This window comes from Trichomycterus rosablanca, chromosome 2 (genome assembly GCF_030014385.1).
Source record: "Trichomycterus rosablanca isolate fTriRos1 chromosome 2, fTriRos1.hap1, whole genome shotgun sequence".
NCBI lineage: Eukaryota > Metazoa > Chordata > Actinopteri > Siluriformes > Trichomycteridae > Trichomycterus > Trichomycterus rosablanca.
Window position 1 is genome coordinate 64,746,441 of NC_085989.1, and position 23,704 is coordinate 64,770,144.

At 41.1% G+C, this 23,704-nt stretch overlaps 2 protein-coding genes across 2 annotated transcripts; one reads left to right on the top strand and one right to left on the bottom strand.

Moving 5' to 3' along the window:
* The first annotated feature begins 214 nt into the window (after nt 1-214).
* LOC134303404 (protein FAM200B-like) lies at nt 215-2,059 on the top strand. Its single transcript, XM_062988816.1, has one exon. It carries the CDS (start codon nt 215-217, stop codon nt 2,057-2,059), a length of 1,845 nt encoding a protein of 614 aa, XP_062844886.1.
* A 771-nt stretch (nt 2,060-2,830) lies between these two features.
* Nucleotides 2,831-22,347, bottom strand: LOC134303413 (uncharacterized; the record flags this gene model as incomplete). The annotated part of the gene is made up of 5 exons (XM_062988827.1): nt 22,061-22,347; nt 20,513-20,653; nt 20,128-20,288; nt 16,746-16,799; nt 2,831-3,480 (listed from the first exon to the last, which is right to left on the bottom strand). Coding segments are annotated over exons 1-5 (1,293 nt in total), but the record flags the coding sequence as incomplete, so codon positions are not given.
* Nucleotides 22,348-23,704: the final 1,357 nt, after the last annotated feature.

The window sequence follows — 23,704 nt, forward strand, 5'->3', positions numbered from 1 at the left end:
TATGTTTATACCAGCGATTCTCAACTGGTGGGTCGCGACCCAAAAGTGGGTCGCGGACACGTTCTGGGCGGGTCGCGGACAGCTTGTAAAAAATAAATACATTTAAAAAAAATTTAAAATAATTAATGCTCATCTGATTTTGAACTCGTCTTTTATCTGGAAAAAAAGAGACAGAGAGAGGCACGCATCTGACGCGCGCAGCATTCTCGTTGCCATGGTAACCACCATTCGTTTGCCGGTTACCCTTCTCTTTCAATTTGTGATGATGTTCGGAGGCAAGATGGCGAAACGCAAATATAACCCGGAGTATTTGAAATATGGATTTTCGTTCATTGAGGACAAACACGGACAGAAACCCCAGTGTGTTATTTGTAATGAAGTGCTGGCACATGAGAGCATGAAACCATCCAAACTAATGCGACATTTACAAACGAAACATCCCGCATGTAAAGACAAGCCGGTGGAGTTTTTTCAAAGACGACTTCATGAGCTGAAGGTATCACAGAAGTGTCTGACAGCATCTTGCTCCAAACAAGAACATGCGCTCCGGGCATCTTACCACGTAGCTCACTGTATTGCGAAGGCCAAGAAACCCCACACAATAGCCGAAGAGCTTATTTTACCCGCTGCCATGGACATGGTAAGAGAGGTGCTGGATCAATCAGCGTCAGACAAGCTTAAAACAATACCCCTGTCCAATGATACTATAGCTCGGCGTATTGAAGACATGTCTGGTAACATAAAACAACAGACCACAGCTCGCGTCCAGGCAAGCCCTTACTACGCATTACAGATGGATGAATCCACGGATATAGCTCACCATGCCATTTTACTGGTTTATGTGAGACATGTGTGGGACGGTGATTTGCAGGAACAATTTCTCTGCAGCAGAGAACTCCCTACCACTACCAAAGCAGAGGACATTTTCAACTCCGTGGACTTGTATTTGAGCTCAGTGGGCCTAAGCTGGGAATACTGTGTTGGAATCACAACTGACGGCGCTGCCTCCATGACCGGGAAACATTCAGGTGTGGTGAAACAAATTCTGATGAGGGCACCTAATGCGACTTGGAACCACTGCTTTTTGCACCGAGAGGCACTGGCGGCTAAGAATATGGTTCCTGTGCTTGATGAAGCTTTGCAAAATGTCATCAAAGTGGTGAACCACATAAAACGGAGTGCGAAGAACAGCCGCTGCTTTTCAAATCTATGTAAAGATTTGGGCTCTGAGCATATGCAGGTGTTGTATCACTCCGAAGTGCGCTGGCTGTCGAGGGGTAAGGTCTTGTCACGCTTTTACGAACTGAAAACAGAAATCGCCACTTTCCTCTCAGAGAATAACTCCTCATATGCTGAACTGTTTGACAACGACACCTGGCTCGCACTTGTTGCATATCTTGCTGATATTTTTGAGCACCTCAACACGTTAAACGTGTCTATGCAGGGGAAAGGACACAACATTTTTGAACAGTCAGACAAAATTGTTGCGTTCAAGAAAAAGATCACACTGTGGGTAAATCATTTATCCAAAGACAGACTGGACATGTTTCCAAACGCTTGCCAGGAAGCACAGCAGCTGGACACCACGGCCAAAAATGACTTGAAAAAAACGATCAAGGTGCATCTCAATAAACTTCAAGCTCGGTTTGACGACTACTTCCCAGAGAGACACGGAGATAACGTTAATGCCTGGATACGCGACCCTTTCAGCATCAACATGGAAAGCGTCATGTTGCCAAGCAACGAAGAACATCAGCTGGTGGAGCTGTCATGTGACCAGACGCTGAAAAAGAGATTCGGCGACGTAAGCCTTTCCCACTTCTGGTGCAGCGATGTGATGGCTGAGTATCCATCTCTCGCCACTCTTGCAGTCAAAACGATCCTACCATTCAGCACGACCTATCTTTGTGAAAGTGGCTTTTCTACCTTGGTGCAGCTCAAGTCAAAGCAGAGAAACAGGTTGAACACTGAGCATGATCTGAGAGTAACTCTGTCTACTGTCACCCCAGACTTTGAAACTCTGATCAAAAGTAAAGCACATGCCCAACTGTCTCACTGACTTCCACAAAAGACAGGTTAGGTGAAAGCATCTTGTTTTGTAGCCTTATTTATTTTATGCAGTTTTGATATTTAAATTTATTGTAGTAACTTTTATACATGCAGTTGGCATGTAAAAAAATTGCTCTTAAATTTACTTTGCATGCATATGTATGTTTAAATGTGTTTTTGAAGGCTATTTTTCAAAAATAAATTTCTTTGGTTTGTATTCTATAAAAGTGGGTCGCGACTTAATGACCATGAGAAAATGTGGGTCCCGGGCTGAGACCAGTTGAGAACCCCTGGTTTATACCATAAGTAAGTATTAAATCTAAGGTATGTTTACAGCGGTGAGTGGGTCCTGTTACATTTTGGGTGATGCCTAAGGATTCTAAAATAGAATCAAACGCAATTTTGAGTGGATTACACTTATCCTCATAATGAATATTAAAGTCACCAACAATTAAAGCTTTCTTAGTTGATAAGACTAATTTAGAAAGAAAATCGGCAAATTCGTTAAGAAATTCTGAGTAAGGACCAGGGGGTCGATAAACAGTAACCAGTTTAAACATACTAGTTTTATCAGATGAACCTTTATTGGTTATGTCAGAGATAAGAACCTCAAACGAGTTTGTTATGGGAGATGATTTTACAGTAAGACCTATGTCTTTATCATAAATTGTAGCTATTCCTCCACCACGACCACTAAGACGTGGCTTATGTTCATAACTGTAACCCGGAGGAGATGCTTCATTTAAACCTAGATACTCATCAGGTCTAGCCTGCAAGAAATGCGAGCAGCACCCTCCCACGTGGGGTGGACACCATCCCGCTTCAAAAGACCAGGCCTTCCCTCAAAGGTGGACCAGTTATCTACAAAATCAATGCAGTTTTCTGAGCACCATTTAGACATCCAGCGGTTCAGCGACAACAACCTGCTGTAGGTTTCGCCACTGGGTGGAATCGGTAAGGGGCCAGAGCACACTACTGCCTCAGACATCGACCTAGCTAACTCACACACCTCTTTAACATTACACTTAGTAACCTCAGACTGCCGTAAACGAACATCATTAGTGCCGACGTGGATAACAATCTTAGAAAATCTATGATTAGCATTAGCCAGCACTTTCAGATTTGCTCTGATGTCAGGCGCCCTGGCCCCCGGAATACAAGTGACTATGGTTGCTGGTGTCTCTATGGGGGTCGCAATACGCACGTGTCGGAGCTGAGAATCTCCTATAACCAGAGCACTTACATTAACAGGCTTCTCAGCGGGTGGCTCACTGAGTGGGGAAAACCTGTTGGACACGTGCAACTGAGATGGTCGGTGCTTTGCCCTACGACTATGTCGCCGAGACGTCACCCAGTCGCCCCGCTGTGAGGGCTCTAATGCCGGAGTCTGGGGTTCTACACCTGAACTACTGGCATTCGGGACTGCTACAGCTGAACCTAAGCCCTCACTAGTAGTAGTCTGTTCTAACGCCCGAATGCGCCCTTCTAACACTGAGATCTTATCCATCAGGCTAACAACTAATCTACACTTATCACATATAAAGTTATCTCTAAACACGGAGAAGGAATAACTGAACATATTACACTCGATACAGGGATATAACGCTCCTGCTGGGGCCATAATAACAGTACTTAGCTTTAGAGGATGAGTTGAAGTTTATGTTGGTTTCACCGGCGCTTCTGCTGGTAGTCACAGAAAAACGGCTTTAATTCCGGACGAAACAGGCGTTGATAAGCTGAAATACAAAAACCAACAACCAAACAACACAAACGCGCTTCGTTCGGATAAAACGGCTGTAATTCTAAAGGAAAACGGTGTTTATGTGCTCGTGTACAAAACAAATAAACAGAACGCGGCTCCTACAGACAGAAAACGGCTTTAACTCTCCACAAAGCAAATATGTTTAAGCGCTAAATTACAAAACAAACTAAAACCGGCTTCGTTCGGATGCCGGTAGCAGAAGTTTTCACAAGCACGGATTTACGTTAGTAAACAAGCGTAAACACAAGCGCTTTTTTACGATAGACAAAATAACACTCTATATCAACTACGCGCATAAGATTAACATTTAAAACATACGTATATAAAAAGTTATTTAGCTAATGGCTACAAACAAACAACTAGGCTACAGTCTCAGCGTGCGTACCACCGGAAACAGGAAGTCTGTAATGGTCACAACAATCTCCACAACAATATAATTAATCTCTCTCAAACGTATGTCCTCACACATTCACAAGAAAATTTACTTAATTAAGGTTTAACTTTTGTACCAACCCCACACACCAACAATCGGTGGACACAAAATTAAAAATTCTAGATTATTTCAAATTTGAACAATCCAGATCAATAACTCCCTTTATTAAAAAATCCAAATGGGAACCATCAGAAAAAAAATCAACCCAGCAATTCTAAAACACAAATCACAAAATTGTTACTCACCTTCCTTCTGTTAAAATTTATTTGGATAATCTTGCCCCTAAATAATGTAAGATGTGTGACAAACTGCAACTAAGCAGGTTTGGCAAATCTGTAAATTAGATTGGTGGTTTTGTTTGCGCAAATGCGAACGTTCTCTAAAAGTGATCATAGTTGTTCATATTGGATGAAGCTCCTCTTATGTTTTATTCAAATATACAGAAGCATCAGCATTTCAGAACAGAACCTCGCCTCTCTTAATTTGCATTAAGATCGTTAAGTGAAGATATATTCAAGTGAAGATATCTAGCTTACATTTTCGATTACATTTGAACCACAGATAAAATGTTTTACTAAATTTTGTTGAAATTAATTCAGTGTAAAACTCATGAAGACACGTCCATCATTTTCAAAAACTCACCTGCAGGAAAAGATTTCTTCAGTAACTTCTGTATTACACCAGCAGAGGAAAGATTCATGGTGTTGAGGAGAATGCACATCTTTACCCCTTTAGTGGTCTCAACAAGAAAATAATGTTTAAAAAATAAATTTGAAATGTTTTTCACTAACTAACGCAAACTTTTCATGATTTCATGATTTTTCAGCTGCTGCTTCAAGTTGACATATAAGTTAGAAATGGTGTTTTCTTAAAATAACAATCCTATTTTTTGGAGTTTAACACATGCGAGCCAGAGAGTAGATCTGACCCAAACAGGATTATTTAAATACAGATTATTTTTACCCAGGTATTTAGACTCAAACTAATGGCTGAGCAGACCATTAAAGGGCTAAAAGTGCCACACATTTTGTTAAACTCTAAAAGTTTTGCTTTAAATTAATTCTGCCAAAATTCAGTGGTTATAGATTATTGGTATATACTGTATCTATGGCTTGAATGTACAACCCAAATCAGAATAAAATGGGACAGTATAGAAAATGCAAATAATATAGATGCACTGTTTCCCAGTGTATTTCATGTTTTGTCTGGTCAACTTAATTTCAACTGTTAATATACATATACAGGCATTATAGGCCTACAACACCTCCCAAACAAGTTGTAACAGGCAATTTAGGGCCTGTAATGAGGTTAAAAAACTAAATAATTACATGACTTCAAACACGTCAACAGTTGATTATAATCATGATATGGCACAAATTATGTTCAGAGGGGAGAAGAAAATGTATTTTGTTCTGTAAATTTTTGTGTTGTGAAGACTTATTTTCTATACTGTCCCATTTTATTCTGATTTGGGTTGTACATTCAAGCCATAGATACAGTATATACTAATAATCTATAACCAGCGGGATTCTCTGTGCACCGCACCGACAGAACAAAGGACCTCTCCGGGAAGAGTAAAGGAGGTGGTGTGTGTTTTATGATCAACAATGCTTGGTGTGATCAGAGGAATGTTTACTTCATTGAGTCTTTCTGCTCCCCGGACCTGGAATACCTCATCATCTCCTGCAGACCGCTGTGGTTACCGAGAGAGATTTCAGGAGTCATTGTTACGGCTGTGTACATCCCACCACAGGCTGATACGGACTTGGCGCTTGGGAAACTGTACAAGGTTATTAACAAGCAGAAAACCGCGCGTCCTGAGGCTGCTTTTATTGTTGTTGGGGGCTTTAACAGAGCAAACTTCAGCAAAGTTTCGCCAAAGTTTTTCTAGAATATCAGCTGCAAAACACGGAAAACACGCACGCTGGACCACTGTTACACCCTGTTACGACGAATCTTTTTGTCGAGAGGCCCTGAAGAAGCAGTCAGAGAATCCAGAAAGAAAACTCTTCAAAAACACTTTATTAAGTGTAAGAAATGATCTGTGAATATATGTCAGAGCTAAGCCGATCGGCGCTCCTTTCTCCTGCAATCCAGATGATCACCAGCAAAAGAGAGCCTGTGCGTCTGAGCGCGTGGTTTTTTAAACTAAACTAGGCTCCTCCTCCACTACTGGTGGAGCCAATGAAATGTGCTAAAAAAAAAAGCCCAGGCTCCACCTCTCCCCCCTCGGCAGGGGTCTGGAGGGACTCTACCAAGGGATCGTGGTAGGCGCCATTTTGAACAAAGGGCCACGTGGGAAAAATGTCGTAAAACTGGGAAAATGCCATAAAACTTCCCATATTGAATTTATGTTTAATAATGATGTTTTTATGTTCCAAAAATCCTAACTATCCCCCCTTGAAAGCATCTTAATGCTTTCACATTAACTTTTAACTATAGGTTAGGTGTTTCTAGATTCCAGGAGAAAAGGATAGCTGTCAGCAACCCCCAATTTAACTCCTTCTGACTACATGGCCACTGGGCTGAATTTTTACAATAAAAGGTATCTAAAAAATAAAAAGGCTGCCAGTTAAACTAAAGGAACCGTACCTATCGCAACAGCTCCTACCCTAAACCAAACAAACAAACAAAAAATAAAAAATAAAATAAGAATAGGAAAACAAAATAAAGCAATTTAAAAATAGGAAATCAAAAACGAGAAGAAAAATAAAAACAATGGGTGCGTAGCTTCTACAGGAAGTCCGTTCAGGTTGTCCTCCACCGGACGGAGCTGCAGATATTCAGAAGGGGCCCATAGCTCCTGTTTCTCTGCATGGCTCCTACTGTCTCATGGATTCTCCCCTGTCGGTCTTACCTGCTTCCGCAGCGGCACCAACATTTAAACGATGAAACACATAGAATATCCCTCCTAAAAATAGCAGAGTACCAAACATACAGGTCCTTCTCAAAAAATTAGCATATTGTGATAAAGTTCATTATTTTCCATAATGTAATGATAAAAATTAAACTTTCATATATTTTAGATTCATTGCACACCAACTGAAATATTTCAGGTCTTTTATTGTTTTAATACTGATGATTTTGGCATACAGCTCATGAAAACCCAAAATTCCTATCTCAAAAAATTAGCATATTTCATCCGACCAATAAAAGAAAAGTGTTTTTAATGCAAAAAAAGTCAACCTTCAAATAATTATGTTCAGTTATGCACTCAATACTTGGTCGGGAATCCTTTTGCAGAAATGACTGCTTCAATGTGGCGTGGCATGGAGGCAATCAGCCTGTGGCACTGCTGAGGTGTTATGGAGGCCCAGGATGCTTCGATAGCGGCCTTAAGCTCATCCAGAGTGTTGGGTCTTGTGTCTCTCAACTAGGGCTGTCGCGGTGAAAGAATTTCCCCTTGCGATATTCAGCCTGTCTCAATATCGCGGTATGCGGTTATATCGCCATTTTTTTTGTTTTTGAAAATTACTTAATTTATCTGGATTTTAGAGCTATATAAACATGCTTTATTGTTAGGCTATGATTCGGTATATTATTGCTTTATAATGACAAAGATGAGACAGCTTTAAGACCTGTGCACGGTGGCTCTGGATGTTTCTACTCCAGACTCAGTCCACTGCTTCCGCAGGTCCCCCAAGGTCTGGAATCGGCCCTTCTCCACAATCTTCCTCAGGGTCCGGTCACCTCTTCTCGTTGTGCAGCGTTTTCTGCCACACTTTTTCCTTCCCACAGACTTCCCACTGAGGTGCCTTGATACAGCACTCTGGGAACAGCCTATTCGTTCAGAAATTTCTTTCTGTGTCTTACCCTCTTGCTTGAGGGTGTCAATGATGGCCTTCTGGACAGCAGTCAGGTCGGCAGTCTTACCCATGATTGCAGTTTTGAGTAATGAACCAGGCTGGGAGTTTTTAAAAGCCTCAGGAATCTTTTGCAGGTGTTTAGAGTTAATTCGTTGATTCAGATGATTAGGTTAATAGCTCGTTTAGAGAACCTTTTCATGATATGCTAATTTTTTGAGATTTTTGGGTTTTCATGAGCTGTATGCCAAAATCATCAGTATTAAAACAATAAAAGACCTGAAATATTTCAGTTGGTGTGCAATGAATCTAAAATATATGAAAGTTAAATTTTTATCATTACATTATGGAAAATAATGAACTTTATCACAATATGCTAATTTTTTGAGAAGGACCTGTATATACATCATAAACAATCCTGAGCTAACCCCTTGTGTTTTGTAGCTAAGCTATGTGTGTTGCACTTAACTAGTGTTTTCAAAGATGGTCTATGTGTCTGCGAACTATATGTTTATGTTTTTTTCTCTCCTAGTCTAACTAAATCCTCCCCCATCTTCTTGTTCCGTTCCGTTGGCTCCACTGGACTCTTCTTCCACATAGTCGGTTTTGTCAGGCTTTCTGCTGTGTTTTGTTCCCTGTAGGCAGGTCCAGTTGGTGGCACTTCTGTCCCTTGGAGTAGGTCTTCCAGTCCCCACAGAGTCTGCCTCTGCCAGTCCTTCCAAGTCTCCTTCCTTCATCACGGTGTGTCCTGGATGGAGGCTCAAGTCGAGCGACACTAGAGGCTCGGAGGTTGCGTGGTACAGAGCGGGGTTTGATTAGGCCACGAAGGTAGCTTGGGGCTGGTCCATTTTTGGCTTTGTAGGCGAGCGTCAGTGTTTTAAACTGAATGCGTGCAGCTACAGGAAGCCAGTGAAGAGAACACAGCAGTGGGGTGATGAGGCAGCATTGGGGTGATGATGTGGCAGCAGTGGGGTGATGGTGTGGCAGCAGTGGGGTGATGTGGCAGTGTTTGGGTTGGTTAAAAACCAGACGGGCAGCTGCATTTTGAATGAGCTGTAAGGGTTTAATCGTGGACATGGGAGCTCCAGCCAGGAGGGAGTTGCAGTCGTCCAACCGTGAGATTACAAGTGATTGCACCAGAATCTGAGTAGCTTCCCTGGAGAGAAATGGACGAATCTTTCTGATGTTGTACAGGAGGAACCGGCACGATCTTGTCATGTTGGCTATATAAGGAGAGAATGTCAGCTGGTTATCAAGAACAACACCAAGGCTTCTTACCTTATCAGATGGTCTGATCTGGGAGTCATCCAGAGAAATGACTAGGTCCTGGGTTGGAGACTGATCTCCAGGAATGAGCAACATCTCTGTCTTGCTGGGATTAAGTTTTAGATGATGAGCCGACATCCATTGTGAGATATCTCGCAGACATGCTGAGATGCGAGCTGAGACTTGTGTGTCTGAATGAGGAAATGACAGAACGAGCTGAGTGTCATCTGCATAGGAGTGGTAGGAGAAGCCATGGGAGGCTATGACCTTACCCAGAGAGCGGGTGTAGATAGAGAAAAGAAGTGGGCCGAGTACAGAGCCCTGAGGAACACCGGTTGAGAGAGTGCATGGGGGAGATATGGATCCCCTCCATGACACTTTGTAGGAGCGCCCTTCCAGGTAGGAGGCCATCCATTGCCATGCTGAACCTGTTACTCCAAGGTTGGAGAGAGTGGACAGAAGAAAGCCGCGATTCACTGTGTCGAAGGCTGCAGAGAGGTCAAGAAGAATAAGGACAGATGACAGTTTGGCTGCTTTGGCTGCATGAAGCTTCTCAGTAACCGCTACAAGAGCTGTTTCCGTAGAATGTGCTGCCTTGAAGCCAGACTGGTACGGATCGTGGAGGTCATTCTGAGTGAGAAAGGCAGATAGTTGGTTATAGACAGAACGATCAAGAATCTTGGATAGAAAAGAGAGGAGTGAGACGGGTCTGTAGTTGTTAATGTCTGTAGTGTCTAGTGTAGGTTTCTTAAGAAGGGGAATGACCTGAGCCTTCTTAAAAGCAGTAGGGACGACACCTGATGTCAGGGAGTTGTTGATGATGGGTGTGATGAAGGGGATCAGGTCCTGTGAGATGTCTTTGAGGATGGTGGATGGTATAGGGTCAAGTGTGCATGTAGTGGGATTGCTGGATGAGAGGAGCTGTGTAACCTCATCCATGGTGAGTGGGGTGAAGCTGGTGAGTGTGTTGGTGGGTTGAGGGTCAGTTGAAAGTGGGTCAGTCGGAGAGAAGGATTGATTGATTTTGTCAATCTTGTCCTGAAAGAATGTTGCAAAGTCAGTAGCAGTGAGAGAGGCAGATGGGGGAGGAGGAGGAGGGTTCAGAAGAGAGGAAAAGATAGCATGAAGCTTACGTGGGTCAGCAGCAGATTGTTCAAGCTTGGCTTTGTAGAAAGATGTTTTTGCAGCAGTCACGTCAGATGAGAACCTGGACAGCAGATCGTGGTAGGAGTGGAGATCAACACCGAGCTTAGATTTCCTCCACTTTCTCTCAGCTGCCCTCAATTCTCTTCTGTTGCTCCGCAATGCGTCTGAAAGCCAAGGAGCAGGGTGAGAAGGTTTTCCTCGTTTGAGGGTAAGAGGACAGAGCTGATCGAGGGATGTTGAAAGAGAAGAGAGTAAAGTATTAGTAGCAGAGTTTAGTGGAAGGGTAGCAAGAATGTCAGGGTTAGGTAGTGAAGTTAGGATGGTGGAGATCAACAGGGAGGAAGATAAAGAGTGAAGATTGGGGCGTGTTGTAAGGGTGAAAGTGTGGTTGGAGGTAGGAAGAGTTGGGAGACAGAGAGAGAAGGACACAAAATGATGATCGGAGAGGTGCAGTGGGGTGACCGTGAGGTCCAGAACAGAAGTTGGACGACTGAAGACCAGGTCCAGAAGATTGCCTCCTTTGTGTGTCGGAGGGCTGTGGTTAAAGAGGAGGTCGAAAGATGAAAGAAGAGGAAGAAGACATGAGGACTGAAGTGAAGGGAGATTAAAGTCAGAAGAACATTTAGCTCTTCTATGAAGTCTCCCAGTGCGTCAGGTGGTCTGTAGATGACAATGATATGAAGAGTAATCGGAAAAGTAACAGTAATAGCATGAAATTCAAAAGATGAAATGTTAAGGTGAGAAACATTCACAGTAGTGAATTGCCATTTCCTGGTCAGGAGCAAACCTGTACCACCACCCCTACCAGATCCTCTCAGTGTATGAGAGAAGGTGTAGGCAGAGGATAAGGCTGCTGGTGTTGCTGAGTTCTCGGTGGTGATCCATGTCTCAGTCAGTGCCAGGAAGTCAAGGCTGTGAGAAAGTGCAAAAGCTGAGATGAAGTCAGCTTTTTGGACGGCTGACTGACAGTTCCAGACCCCACCTACCACCACTGTTTGAGACTGTTGCAACAGTTGAGGGTAGATGAGGTTGCTGGCGTTGCTGTTTCTATAATGTGCCCTCTGATGTCTGCAGGGTCTGTGAGATATAAGCACAGGAATGTTTGAGTAGCACATGCTGAGAAAAGTTTGATAGATTAAACAATGTCAGAGACTGAAAGTACTTACCCAAGTTAGTACAACACATTCATAATACATATAATTCTATATTCATAAATATAATACGTTACATATAAATATAATACATATTACATATTATAGCTCCTAATATCTATAGCTTCTGACATATTATCTATTATATATATAATATATATTATATATTATATATAGCAATCTAATATAGTTATTTTTATACTTCTAATAACAGTAATCAATAACAATGCATACCTATATTTCTTACTACATATGAATATTGTTACCACACCATCCGTTTTTGTATTTTTCCATGACGAACATATAGTAAAATAAAAAGAACACTGCCGTCTTATGGCGGACACAAATACTACAATGGCGGCAATGTGAAAACATTTTTTACAACGTAAGCTTAAAGACAAATGAATAAATACATCCTTTATGACAGAATAAACAAACAAACAAACAAACCTGCAATGAGTTCAGCAACCACATAGATATTACAAAGCATGATCAGCCAGCCAGCCTAAACAGAACAGGCTCATTAGTAACTGAGCACGTGCGCTTTACAACTTTGATTAAAAAGATGTAAAATAGCTTATTTTAACTACCAGCTCACAAATAGTAATCTACATATTGCTATTAAACAAAATATAGCAGAGCTGAATAATTACTAACTTAATAAAAGTATATATTTAGCAGTATTTCGGGAGCTTTGCTTAGACGAACTTACCCACAGCACTGCAGCGTAGTATGGCATGCATTTGGGGCCAAAATCGTCTTAGTTCTAACGCCTGTACACGTAAAAATATTACGTGTCCAGACGTAAAATATGTACGTGTGATGCATTGAGACGTATTTCTTTTACGTGTACAGACGGCATATTTTTATGTTTCCAGAGTTTTTTTTTTTTACCCGTACAGACGTAATTGTACAACGTCTTGGCATTTTGCCAGTAGATGGAGATATTTACTTACAAATTGAATTAAGTTGCACAGTGAAGGTGATTCTTTGTTTATTAACCTGCTGCTTTATTTCTTGATATTCTGTAGGATTATTTTCTTTAGTTTTATTATGATGATCAATGTAGTATGATGTAAATATACATTTATAGTATTAAACACCATTAGATTATTACTTTGAACAAGCAATTAATTTGTTTTTAAAAGATACAGTTTAAAATATAAAACAAAAATAAAGCAAAATCAATATACACACATATATTAAAAGTAATGTTAATAAATCTGTAAACACTTTGAAAATGGTCCAGATCTTTAATTGTTATTTCAGTCAATAACAAGCAGCAATGATAATTTAGATATGAAGTTTCTTCCTGTAGCATAGTCAAAAGAAGCATGCAAAATATCTGGTTCTGACATTGCCATGGTCAAAATCTCACAAAATGGGAGTTTATTTATTGAGGAAAATATAAAAAAAAAAAGTAGCTTCACAGAAATCCAGTAAAGACAAAAGTTTGAATATGAAATGTAAAACCCCCAGGTGAGCGAGGCCAGGGGCAACAGTGGCAAAGAAAATCTCCCTCAGAGCTGAAGAAGAAACCTTGGGAGGAACCGAGGCTTATGAGGGGGGACCTACTCTGGTCAAACTACCTACAAATAATTGACAAAAGGTCCCTGTATCATCACATACAGGTGCATCTCAATCAATTAGAATATTATCAAAAAGTTAATTTATTTCAGTAATTCAATTCAAAAAGTTGACTCATATTTTTTTGATGCATTACAAACAGAGTGATCTATTTCAAGCGTTTATTTCTTTTAATGTTGATGATTATGGCTTACAGTCAATGTAAACCCTTCATTATCTCAGAAAAGTAGAATAATCAACACAAAATACCTGCAAAAGTTTCCTAAGCCTTTAAAATGGTCCCTTAGTCTAGTTCAGTAGGCTACACAATCATGGGGAAGACCGCTGACTTGACAGATGTCCAGAAGGCAGTCACTGACAACCTCCTGCTGTATCCAAGCATTTTAATGGAAAAATGAGTGGAAGGAAAAAGTGTGGTAGAAAAAAGGTACACAAGCAACAGGGATAACCACAGCCTTGAAAGGATTGTCAAGAAAAGGCCATTAAAAAATATGGAGGAGATTCACAAGGAGTGGACCTCTGCTGGAGTCAGTGCTTAAAGAGCTACCACACACAGACGTATCCAGGACATGGGCTACAACTGTCTTGTTTTCAGATGAAAGTTTTCAGAAGGAATTTTGCATTTCATTTGGAAATCAAGGTCCCAGAGTCTGGAGGAAGAGTGGAGAGGCACACAGTCCAAGCTGCTTGAGGTCTAGTGTGAAGTTTCCACATCAGTGATGGTTTGGGGAGCCATGTCATCTGCTGGTGTTGGTCCACTGTGTTATATCAAGTCCAAAGTCAGTGCAGCCATCTACCAGGACATTTTAGAGCACTTCATGCTTCCCTCTGCTGACAAGCTTTATGGAGATGCAGATTACATTTTCAAACAGGACTTGGCACCTGACCACACTGCCAAAAGTACCAATACCTGGTTTAATAACCGCAGTATCACTATGCTTAATTGGCCAGCAAACTCACCTGACCTAAACCCCATAGAGAATCTATAGAGTATTGTCAAGAGGAAGATGAGACACCAGATCCAACAATGCAGACGAGCTGAGGGCCGCTCTCAAAGCAACCTGGGCAACCTCAGCAGTGCCACAGGCTGATTGCTTCCATGCCACACTGCACTGAAGCAGTAATTCATGCAAAAGAAGCCCCGACCAAGTATTGAGTGCATATTCTGTAAGCCATAATCATCAACATTAAAAGAAATAAAAACTTGAAATAGATCACTCTGTTTGTAATAAATCTATATAATATGAGGTTTTTTTTTGTTTTTTTTTCAAATTACTGAAATAAATTAACTTTTTGATGATATTCTAATTTATTGAGATGCACCTGTAAGTCTGCTGTTATAATCAGGTGTACTGATATATTCATAGTAGTAATAGAATGATGGTGGTAATATATAATTAATTCAGTGAGCATTGTGGATTTTTCTTTCTTTAACATAAGGGTACCAACAATTTTGTCCACGTACATAAAACAGAAATGTTGTGTTGAGGTCTCTTGAACTGCGCTTCAGTTAGTTCCAACAGTTTGAACAAAACTTCCAATTTAGACTTCTTATGGCATCTGGTGTTGTCCTCACACTGCTGGAGCTCTTCATGTTTCAGTTGCAGCTGGACTCTTTTTCCAGTAAAACTCCTCATTACACTATTAAAAAAAAAAAAAGATTTCAGATTCTGGCATTAATATAGATTTTAGTTGGTTTATTTGGTCACGTGTTTGAGCATTTCAATGCATTAAATCTAAATAAATCCATAAATAAACAATACATATTTAAATCTTTGCACTTTACGGTCAACATTCATTCATTCATTCTCAGACAAACCTGCAGTGTTTAATACACACCATAGGCCAGGGGTAGCCAAGACGGTGCCCGGGGGCACCTGGTCGCCCGCATGGACCATGTGTGTCGCCCGCAGGGCATGTTATAAAAATAGCACTAAGTCACCATGGAGCTCCGTCGAAAAATTTTACTTAATTGTGGCTGTTTTTGAACCAATAACATTTGCATTAATGTAGATTTGAAAATGACAATATTGAACAGCCCCGGTTCTGGACTGCTTTGCTTGGGGGGCAGTAAAATTAAGTGGGCATGTAGATAGTCATGTTTTTGAAGGCAGAAATATATTCAGGGTTTGATTTGTGTATGAATGATGACAGTAAAGCTATTGATACTGGCTTAAATTGATGTATGGGGTAAAGTAAAATTTTGTGATTGGTTCAGAGATCATTTTAAAAAATAGCCTTTGCTTGTGCAGTCCGCAAATACTCTTTTGCAATTCAAAAGAAAATTTCGAAGAGCCATTTTGTAAAGTAAATTGACTACATCACGGTTACATGAACCTACGTTTAAATTAAGAGCACAGTGCGTATTTAGTGCGTGCTCTCACGTGCAAATAACGTAACGCTACGTTTGCATGTGTGTCATGCTTAGTAGGCAATACGTTGTAACGTGTGTACGCGTCTCATGAATATGGGAAGCCAAACGTTGCACATTGTCAGTGTTTGTCACGGTCCCTTATTCACATGCAGATATATTCATGTTATAGTTCACTGATTGGCTATAAGTTGTGAAGAGGCGTTAACACGTCATATTTTGCCGTCTGTACACGTACATATTTTACGTCTGGACACGTGTTGAGACGGATGTTTTAGCCAAGAGGCCTTGAAGAAGCAGCCAGTGAGTCCAGAAAGTACTCTTCCAAAACACTTTATTAAGTGTAAAAATGAACTGTGAAAATATGCCAGGTGCTAAGCTGAACAGCGCTCTGTTCTCCTGCAGTCTGGAAAACGACCCACCAAGAAGAGAGAGCGAGTGTTTCCCGGCATGTCCCTTTAAACTAGACTAGGCTCCTCCTCTTCCGCTTCTGTTGGAGCCAATGAAATGTGCTAAAAAGACTCAAGCTCCGCCTCCTCCCTTCGGCAGGAGAACAGGGCAGACGCCATTGTACACAAAGAAATGTGCTGCATGTTTGCCGTAAAGCAGGGACATGTGTCGCAAAATGGCGTAAACCTACCCGTATCGATTTTATGTTTAATAATGATGTTTTATGTTTAATAATGATGTTTTTATGTTCCAAAAACCCTAACAATCCCCCCTTGAAAGCATCTTAATGCTTTCACATAAACTTTTAACTATAGGTTAGGTGTTTCTAGATTCCAGGAGAAAAGGATAGCTGTCAGCAACCCCCACTTTAACCCCTTCTGGCTACATGGCCACTGGGCTGAATTTTTACAATAAAAGGTATCTAAAAAATAAAAGGCTACCAGTTAAACTAAAGGAACCGTACCTATCGCAACAGCTCCTGTCCCTAAACCAAAACAAACAAACAAAATTAAAAATTAAATAAAAATAGGACAACAAAATAATTCAATTTAAAATTAGGAAATCAAAAGCGAGAAAAAATAAAAAACAATGGGTGCGTAGCTTCTACAGGAAGTCCGTTCAGGTTGTCCTCCACCAGACGGAGCTGCAGATATTCAGAAGGGGCCCATAGCTCCTGCTTCTCCGCATGGCTCCTATTGTCTCATGGATTCTCCCCTGTCGGTCTTACCTGCTTCCGCAGCGGCACCAACATTTAAACGACGAAGCACAGATGATATCCCTCCTAAAAATAGCAGAGTATCAAACACATATGCATTGTAAACAATCTTGAACTAATCCCCTTACATTTTGTAGCTAAACTATGTGTGTTGCACTTAACTAGTGTTTTCAAAGATGGTCTACGTGTCTGCGAACTATATGTTTATGTTTTCTCTCTTAGTCTAACTAAATCCTCCTCCATCTTCTTGTTTCGTTCCGTTGGCTCCACTGGACTCCTCTTTCATACAGTCGGTGTCGTCGGGCTTTCTGCTGTGTTTTGTCTCCTGTAGGCAGGTCCAGTTGGTGGCACTTCTGTCCCTTGGGATGGGTCTTCCGGTTCCCACAGAGTCTCTGTCCGTCTTTCCAGGTCTCCTTCCTTCGTCGTGGTGTGTGATCAGTAGCTCCGGTCCTCTCTCCTCATCTTAACTGGTCGGTTTCACCTTTAATTAAGCAGAGTTAGTAGCACTTATACTGTTTGCGGTGGGTCTTCCAGCCCATCATTAAGGGTATCCTCCTCATCGTCCTCATCTACTTGATATTTAGACAAATCAGTCAATACCATCTGGATAACTGGTGGGTCCTGCCCCCCTCTGCTTCCTCTACACATTACTTCTACCACAAATTTTTCTATTAACCCCCTAATGCACGGGATACCACAACAACAACATATCACTAAAATTACCAATCCTACACATACTGACATCAACAAACGCGTAATAATTTCCTTCCATGGCCCAAACATCCCTTCTATCCACTTAACCCATTCATTATTTATCCCTGAATTTTCCTTCCATTCTCGTGACAAAGCCCTCAATCCTTCCAAAGCTAGTGTCACACTACCATCGGGTGCAGTATTATTAGGGATGAAGGTGCAACATGATGAACCCACAATCTGGCAAACTCCACCTTTCTCTGCCAACAACATGTCTAACGCCATTCTATTCTGTATGGTCATAAGTGAAGTCTGGTCTAACTGGTCTCTCAGTCCCTCGATGGCCTGAACACTGAAATTAACAAATCTCTGCTGATTGTAATAGAGATAATTTATCCAGTCTACATTCTTGTTGATAGTTACCCACCAAAATAATGCACTTTCAAACCCTGCAGCAATCTGGTTCCTAGCCTTAAATTCATCTGGGACCCCCCTTGGGACCCCTATACCATCAATCCACACGGTCTTGTCGAAGGATCCGCCAGGTTTGACCTCTCGGGTGTCTCTTCGATGGCTGTGGTGATTGATCAGGACGTCCGCGGCATTCTCCACTCCGTGCTGTTTGTAGATTCTGAAAGGCATAATCAAAAAGACCAACGCACACTCCCCAGACCAATTCCCATGCAACCTTCGCCGGATTCTCATATCTCCACACAACCATACTAAATCCGCCCTACTGAATTTTTGTGCATTCAGCTGGCTGCCTGTATAATTCCCATCATTATCCAGGATAATGGTTTCCTTACACCATCCTTCTGAAAAATGTCCCCTGTTTATCGGTCCTGGTTTGTTGCTCCTGAAACAGGTGTAATTGCCTTTATAAGCTATGGTGTTGGTTGGGGTTGGTTCCTGAGTTAATGGGTGGGACACGGATAAGTTCTCACACCCTACTGGCTCCATCTCATTGAACAATGAGATTAGGCATGTCCAATTTCCTGAAATTACTGGATGTGTGGCCAAATTAGGTTTTGCAGCTGCGCATACGACTTTCGCTAAGGGCTTTTCCACGCTCAATTTCTTTACTGCAGGGGCACCTTCCAATTCCCTTTTACATTTGTCAACTTTATGTTTTAGATAAATTTAGAGAATTTTTAATATGTTGTTCAGAACCAGGTGGGGCTTTAGTTTCCAGTGGATAGAGACCAACCTCTGTCCAACTCAGTTCCTCAACTTTTGCGCCTGTTTTCGCCTTCTCTTTGACAGAGGAGGTTTCCACCAGTCGCTTAACAACTACTTGTTTCCATTCTCTATGTGTTAAATTAGACATTTTAGACCGCTTTAAACTACCTTTCGAGCAAAATCTGTAACACGTATTAAGAAAAAGACAAACTGATAGGTTTTAACTAGACACACCCTAGAACAGAAGATTCCTGCCTAGTCGAAGAATACGAGTATTCTTTTAACATTCACTGGCACAACTCACTCGGTTGTCCAAACACAACTCAGACAAAAGAACATAAACCTCAGTTCAACAACAGTGTCTACTGGAAACAAACAATTACTTCACAGCGACCGACAATGGTTCTATGGAAACAAACATATACTTCAGGGCAATCGACAGTGATCCCCTGGAAACAAACAATTACTTCACAGCGACCGACAATGGTCCTATGGAAACAAACATATACTTCAGGGCAATCGACAGTGATCCCCTGGAAACAAACAATTACTTCACAGCGACCGACAATGGTCCTATGGAAACAAACATATACTTCAGGGCAATCGACAGTGATCCCCTGGAAACGAGCAGTTCAAACTGATCAGAGCAGAAGGTGCATACACATTACATCTAACATTTTCTACACTTATTCTACTTCATCATCGCCTCATGCTAGAGAGCCTTCAAATTTTCTAAATCACATTTTTTCCAATACAAAATCACCAATCCACTATTTATTATTTACTTCTGCCATACTTAAAATACCAACAGCTCTGCTATATCAACTTCCATCAGTCCTACAAACCCCTGACTTATATTATTCATTCAGATTTTTACCCCAACTTTTGGTCACTGGTACTAACACACCTCCTGCTTCTAACAATACAGACTCTCACATGACCATCTCCTGCTCCTAGTCAGCCAATCCCTCATGCTCATCATCAACAGCGCTTTGATCCACTTTGGCTTTCTTGAATCACATTAAACTCTACTTAAATAGTTCCACTTAGTTAACTGTCTACTAGACTATTCGATACTTCTCACCTACCAAGTTATTTTCTTCACTGTTCCCTCAGTCTTTAAACTGCACTCATCTATGATCATGCATAGTATTGCCACAAGGTTTACTGCACCACATTGAACCAATTTAACTTCTTCAATAAACTATATAATATAAAATGAGTGAGTTGACCTGATCAATTAGCTAGAAAAGATTCATCGGATACAACACAAGCATCAAATATTATCAATTGCCAATTAACAATTTCCAAAAAATATTACCAATTAAATTGAATCTTACCGGAGTCCGTGTAAGCAATTATATTTAATCTCCTGAGACCCGAGCTTTGATTTTTTCAAAGCATTTTTCTATTCCTTTAGTTTTTAACCTTATTAGTCTTGCAGCACGGTGGCTCAGTGGGTAGCACCGTCGCACACTGTCACAGCAAGAAGGTCCCGGGCCCGATCCCCAGATTGGGCAACCCGGGTCCCTCCTCCGCGGAGTCCGCATGTTGTGTGGGTTTCTCCCGGGTGCTCCAGTTTCCTCCCACAGTCCAAAGACCTGCAAGCGAGGCAAACCAGAGACGCTGTCTATGACTGTGCCTGATATAACCTGAATCTTGTGCAATGAGTAACCGCCGTTCCTGTCATAAACATAATCAAAGTGCAGAACATATGTCAAAATCTCAATAAAGAAACAAACAAACTTTAATAATGTTCTAGTGCTTTTGCTACCACTAGATGGCAGACAAGTGTCCACTAATGGGGACAATCGGTCTAAGTTTAGCAGGTCAAGGAATAAGGCATAACAAAGCCAAAATGTAATGTCTTCATATGTGACCGCAGGGTCGCAAAAGGTTAATCTCACCTGAGTCCGTGCAAGCAGCAGCGCTGGGAGATACTACAGGTTGCTACAACTCCCTTTTCTCTAAACAGGAGGTAAGGCTGAAGGTTACCTTCACCAGGCGTCCCTGGATCTGCATGCATACCCATAGGTCTGCCAGTCCAGCTGCCCCAGCACAATGTATCACAGGGTTTAATGCACAAAGCAGCATATTACTTGACTAAGTAATATTGAACATAAACACAATTTAAACATAAAATCTCAAAATCTCATTCCTGCCATTAAAAATCTCATTCCTGCCATTATACTCCCCCCTGTTTTCAAATTTTACAATAAAATCTTGAAAATAAAACATTAAATAAACCTAAATGAGATCAGTGTGGAGATGCCACATATGCAGAGACCGACTCCTCTTAACCTCTTTCCACCAGATGTGGGCAACTGAAACAAAATAATTTAAAAATTGATGGCAATCAAGCATTAAATCTGCATTTTTTCCTGTGTCCAATTACAATTTTGTCCATTAAATATTTTCAATCCATGTCTGTAGAGTTGCTCAAACAGAATTTCAAACGACCTAAAGGCAATTTTTGATGTTTATCTCATGCTCATCTGTATGAGAATTATTAAAAGGGTCTTATTTTCAGTGCTTGGTGCCAATTTCCCTCTTCACAGCTCCTCCAGTAGCTGGGTAATAGACACAATGTTGTCTCAGTTCAAAAGATTATTAGAGACAGGATGTCCTTCACTAGGAGCTCTTGTTGCATTTGGCAGGTTTTTATTATCTAGATTTGTATAGATTGTTTTATGTCCCCCCTGTTTGACATATGGTTACGCATGGGTCAATTTGGTATGGTATAGTATTTTAGGAAGACATGGTTTGCCCACTGGACCTCTCCAAACATCAGGAGATACACAATCAAAACTTTCTAAACGTGTTTATCCTGTTGGAAAGTGCAAAATTTTGAAGTTAGTTCAATCAAAGTCTGGTGTTGGCTGGACCTGTAAACAAATAATGTTGTTAGTGAGCAGTGGACGGTGTACCACAGCTTTGTCGGTAGTGTCAACTCTGGCATTGTCCTTTCCAATTCAGCATTCCTATCAGGCCCAGAAAAAATAGATAGAGTAGTACAGTCATGATGTTCACCATCTCCTGCAATTAGTAAAAAGTGTTAGGATTAAGTACATTACAGCATTTGGTAATAATGTTCAATTTTAGAAGTGCACTGTAGTATTTGTTTAATCATTGCCTTGCTATGTATAGAACATAATTTGGATAAGCATAGCACTAATAGTCAAACATCAAACTATGTTTTTCTGAATACCTTAGTGGGTAGCTCCTGAGTGTACTAAAAATCAAAATCCCCTATACTACACTATTAGCTATAAATGCCTCGGTGTATGTCTCATGTAATTGCAATACAGTTTTGTGTCAGTGAGTGTATGGCTAACTGCCCTCCGGTCACTACCATAGTAGTCTCTTGGGCTTCCGGACGGTGACGTGTGGGTGGAGCAATATCATATCTGAGTATTGTAGTGGACTGGGTGAGTGGTTCAGTGGAATGTGTATACCTGTCAGGGTCATTGTGGTGATGCAACTCCTTAGGTGTAGTTACCTGTTTAGTAGCATTTGAATGCTCCTCATCCCTTAGCGACTTCTGCTGGAGAACTTTCAACATATTACTTACATTTTCATATGAAGGAGGATGAACTGATGGATCCGGGACTGGTAACTTAGGTTGTGGTGTGACTAGTTGGTCCTGCAGCTTTACCAGCTGTCTCCTGTTTGCTAATGCCTTCAGTCGCCCCCCTTGATCTAATTTCTCCTGCTGCAATTGTCCTGCTGTTAGATTTCCCATTTTCAAAGACACAACAGAGTTGGGGGTCGCAGATAATGTCAGTCACTCGTGATGTCACTTTAACTCCGCCCCTTGAGGGTCGTCCAGGACCCCCAGTGAGATTTCCCCAATTCACTATCAACTACAGAGGGGAGCACATACAGTATCAACACCACAATGGAGGCCCCAACCCCCCAGGACCACGCAGACACGTGTCTCCCAACTCCACAACCCCCACACCAGGGCTGGACGACACGGCCAAAATCCATACCACAATACAACTCCTAATCTCGGTCGACACGACACAACTCCGACATCGACACGAACAACACAAATCCCAGAAAAATTGCCAAAAACACCAGCACCGAAAGGCCCCACCTGCAAACCTCTGAACCCTACAATAGTTCACGAAATCTCACCCCTCACAACTACACAATACCTTAGAAACAGTAATAATAAATTAGCTTTTACCTTTTACTTATATTCAGCATTTGCATACAGAGAAAAATACGACATCATTCCCAAATAAACATAAGCTTTGACAGTATATAATCCAATATATCAACATAGGTCTTAATCAGAGGTGGAGCGAGTACCAAAAACTGTATTCAAGTAAAAGTATTATTACTTTAATGAATCCTTACTTAATTACGAGTAAAGTTACTACTTTAAAAATCTACTCAAGTGAAAAGTAGCGAGTATTTCATTTAGAATGTACTCACAGTAAGCAGCAGGGGGTCTCTTCGGTGTAACGCAAGCAGGAGTGGATATAAATCTCACAATAGTTGTTTTTAATTCAAATGTAATAGAAGAAACATGTTGATACAACATTTAAAACGGTTAGGTATGTGTAATGAGTTATTTCAAATGAAATAAAACTTTTCCGAACTGTGTAGCCACTAGCGATGTGTCGCAAAATGATTCGAATCCATGAAGCGGATCTTCAAACTGGAACAAAGGAATCGACTCCTCCGGGAGTCGCCATGCAAATACACGGTTTTTCAAAAGGAACCGAGACAAAAGATTCGACTCTTCCTGTAGCCATTATGCGAATATACTGCTTTTCAAAAGGAACCGAGACAAAAGATTCGACTCCCTGTCGCAAAACTCACTTTAACAGCCTCCCAGCGTTCTTATTTTGCGATTTTATTATATCATCCAAAACGCAGTAACTACCCCTACAAAACATACTTTCGCAAAAGCAAAATTATAGTCTGTGAAATGAGCTTTAAAAACTACTTTGTTACAGTAATCCGTGTAATCCGAGCGGCAACACCGGGCACCGGTTAAATCCGTTTAAAATTCATATCTCCGTTATTGAAACATTTTCCACTGCTATGCATCGATAACGAATCATTGTCCAGCACTACTCCACACA